The 4,000-nt window shown below is 37.8% G+C and overlaps 1 protein-coding gene across 1 annotated transcript in view; it reads right to left on the bottom strand.

Moving 5' to 3' along the window:
* The window catches only part of TBX20 (T-box 20), a 26,238-nt gene that overhangs the window by 17,048 nt on the left and 5,190 nt on the right, over nucleotides 1-4,000 (bottom strand). The window contains exon 3 of the mRNA XM_008589880.1: nucleotides 3,810-3,974. Coding sequence (XP_008588102.1) covers nucleotides 3,810-3,974 — 165 coding nt within the window. The remainder of the gene's footprint in view (nucleotides 1-3,809; nucleotides 3,975-4,000) is intronic.

The raw sequence follows: 4,000 nt of genomic DNA, 5'->3' as shown, positions 1-4,000 counted from the left end.
TTTTTTTTTTTTTTTTTTTTTTTTTTTTTTTTTTTTTTTGTCTTTTGTCTTTTTCCGTGTCTGGCAACGGATCGCAACCCTCAGTGTTGCCCCCGTACCGGACCGGGGACCGGCAATGGGATTGCAACCCTCGGCGCTGCTCCCGCGCCTCGCTCAGCCAGTGAGCGGGAACCGGTCCGTATGTGGGATCCGAACCCTCGGACGGGAGCGCCACTGCGCTCCCAAGCGGTGCACTATCCAGTGCGCCACCGGGCCAGCCCCGTGATTCTAAAGGGAACATAAACCTCATATAAGTGGCAAATCTTATTTGCCCGGGAGCACCGCCACGCTTCCCAAGCGGTGCACTATCCAGTGCGCCACCGGGCCGGCCCCGTGATTCTAAAGGGAACATAAACCTCATATAAGTGGCAAATCTTATTTGCCCGTATACCCTAAGTTTATTAAGACAGCAATGCCAAAATAACTCTAAAACATGTAATGCATTTCTTCATGTACCAATGATCTAAAAGGGGTAACATTTAATACATTTTCCATCATCGGCTGTATTGTTTCTTTTCCATCTGTCTAGTCAGCTACTGGCTGCCTTCTGGCAGATACAAAATCTTATTGCTGTAGGTTACACTAATTGCATATTGAGTTCCTACTATGTGCATCACTAAAAAGGAATGAAAAGAAAGAATTTAAAAGAAAACAATTTTAGAGAATCCATTTATTTAAATTTAAAAGTGACTCAGTTTAAGTTTGTGTTTTTTACATGTACAAGATGAGTAATTTTAATGCAGTGACATGAGGAACTTTGAACAGTCCACAGAGCAGAGGAGAGTCTGTCGCTCCTCCTGGGACTTTAAACACTACGACTTTCATCATCTTCTCTTAATGTGCTAAGTGAGGGTTAAGACCAGCTGGATAGGCTCCAAATTATTCAATTTATATATTTGTATTTAGTTTTGCTTAAACTAACAAAAGCTTTGACAGGAAAAAATTTATTTATCATGTATTGATCAACTGCTTTGTGCAAAGCAATCTGTTACTCACTCACAGTTAAATGCAGGCCTGTTGTTCTGCCTGTGACCACCACCCTAAGTATGGATCTTTGTAAATACCAAACCTAGCATCTTCTTTCTGAAGTCAGAAAGAGACTAGAAAGCTAATAAGGGAAAGTGAAATTCCTGATTTAATAGGACAAATTCCTTTATCCATGTAACAGGATATTGATATCTACATTTTATGCAGGATTCTTATAACTATAATCAAACATAAATATTTTGGTTGAGGCAAAAGCAAGGTGGGGAAAGAGTCACAAAACCTTTCCTAGCAATATTCATGTACAGATTAAGAAGCCTGGGCCGGTTTGTCACACAGAGGATTAAGAATAGAATAATTGTGTACACACGCTGAAACTCACAAAGCCCACCAGGAGCAAAGCACAAAAAAAGGCTGACAGCACTAAAGATTCTTACCAGACCCATAGAAGTACTTCAGGCCTGTTTGTTTTACTGTTTGTAGGAGGAGTGCTCTTAGTTGCCTTTCAGTTGAATTATTCTTTGATAGAACAACCATAATAGAATTTCAAGTGTCATCCCTCCAAGGCTATAACTTTATAGGTGCAGTTGTTTTACTGCTCAGTACCACATCCTAACCCCGAAAAAGGTGCAGAATAACTTAAAGTACTAGAAGTTGATGAAATGTTCCCTCTTTAAGTACTGCCTATCTATGTAACCACATTAACAAAAATATTAATTTATTTAAATATTAATTAATTTAAAGGAAAAAATCCTATATGAATTTTTCACAATATTTTAGATCATGAATAATACCTGTCCCATTATCATGATCGAATGATACTGTCGAGAATTATTTCTCCTGATTAGAAATGACTGACCGATGAACTTCAGTCTGAAATAAAATTCTTCAAAGATCTAGAACCACAAGGAATTTCTACCATCACTACAAAAATTATCACCTCCCAAGTTCCTCACCTTTCCCTTATGAAGACAGAAGGTACAGCAAACTATTTCTTTTAATAATAATAATAAAGAATAGCTGCTAAATTATCTAGAATATTTCTATCCCACAATGCACTAAACATTTTTATCTAGCATCAATATAAATAAACTGAACCAGGATGAATTAAGAAAACATACAGGAAGGCCTTCCTCTCTCAAATCCCACCCAGGGGACTTAAAATTCCAGCACTAGCTTACACATGCTTCAGTTGAGATAGTGTACTGGTACACGCTTTCCTTCCCCAACCAGAACAGATTAGTAACATAAACAAGACATGTCATATTTCCAAAGTCCTGCTGGCCAGCACCAGCTCCCCATACCTTCAGATAGGAAGAAAATGTATGTTAAATAAGAATGATTAACTTATGGGAAAGACTGAGGGGAAAAAAAGAGAGAGAGAGGATTTGCTTGTAAAAATTGTTAGGAATCTGCTAAAATACTTCTCTGTCTCTCTGTCTGGTCTAAAACAATATTGAAAAGTTTGGAAGGAATCTCAAGAATAGTAAATTGGCCATTTAGTACTAAATAGTAGAGAACACTAATTCTATTAATTTTAATATCTACTGTAAACTGGTGAATCTTGTTCAAAAGCGAGCAGTAATTTAAAAAAATTTCTTAGTCATGACTGTTATTTAATATACTGACTTGGATGGGTTCAGAAGATGTCCTTATTAGTCTCTTGTGAGAATGAAAAACTCTGAGATACTGCTTTTAATCTCCTGTCTAATGTACTTAGCATACTATAATGCAATCAATAATGTGATCAACTACCAATTAAACTGAATATTCTATCTGAACTGTATGTGTAAACTGTCTGTGTTGCTTCTGTGTCTTGACTGCAACTCCAGACTAGACACTTGCAAAGAACCAGCCATAACTTCAAAGTTCCTAAACTATACATTTAAATAAATTCTTTGCTCTGATATGAATTTTCAATCAGTTACAAAAAATAAAAATAAAAAGATCGTCATAACAACTTAAAAGCTGTGAGGCTTGGTTTTAGAACTTAAAATGTAAAATCCGTTAATATTCTTTGTTTTATATTTAAGTACGCAGTGAGATTCCTGTAACTTCATCTATTACTATTCACATAAGCAAACGTGCTCTTTATTCCTCCAGAATGTTCCTTTGGGCAAAGGAGCAACAATAAAGGCTTTCATGTGATTTTTAAAACAGGACACTCCTGGAAAAAATATTATTAGCAATAAATAGAACAAAAATAAACATAAAGGATCCCTAATATATTGAGTAATGTTTCATATAAAAGAAAATTAACCTGTTGTTGAATTACATTCATCCACTAAACTTATGGAGAGGGGGAAAAAAGAGTTTGCTTTACTTATTTAAAAACTTTGAGCTCTCTACTGGTCAGAAACAACCAAATTTTACCACAATGATGTTTATTATGGCAGATATAGAGACATGGTTAAATATTGATCATAAGCAAACACTTTCCAAAATTGCACTCTTTTAAAAAGGACTTCAGGACAACCGTTTCATCAGGTTTATTCAGTCTGCTTTCAAGTAGCTAATTAGAAGTGATGTGTATATTTATACATATGTATGAAGTGGGTCCACATTACTAATGCATATTGAAATTTAAGGAAAACTTTGAAATAAGTTGATGAGAGATAAAATTCAGGACAACGTTTTCTCCCCGCACAAACTCCGCCTTTCTCAGAGCCTACCCCATATTCTGCAGGGTCAGTCCTGGAGTGTCTGCGCTTGGAATGCTGTCCCTCCAGAGCCCTCTGCTTTAAAAACAGACCTGCTTAAAATCCACACAAACCAGAGACACCAACCTGGCTGGCAGCGGCGGGTCGGCCTTGCCGGCCACCAGCCAGGAGGACCGGTGGTAGGCGTAGCGGTACCTCTTGTTGTCCACCGGGACGATGTCCATCAGGACGATGTACTTGGCCTCGGGATCCACGCCCGAGAACGACACCCGGATAGTTGGAAACATCCTCCTGGCAAAGAGAGACAGAGGATGGGC

Source organism: Galeopterus variegatus, unplaced genomic scaffold (genome assembly GCF_000696425.1).
Source record: "Galeopterus variegatus unplaced genomic scaffold, G_variegatus-3.0.2 Scaffold5717, whole genome shotgun sequence".
NCBI classification, from domain to species: Eukaryota; Metazoa; Chordata; class Mammalia; order Dermoptera; family Cynocephalidae; genus Galeopterus; species Galeopterus variegatus.
The sequence above is the reverse complement of the archived record's forward strand: the minus strand, read 5'-3'. Positions and strand labels throughout refer to the sequence as shown.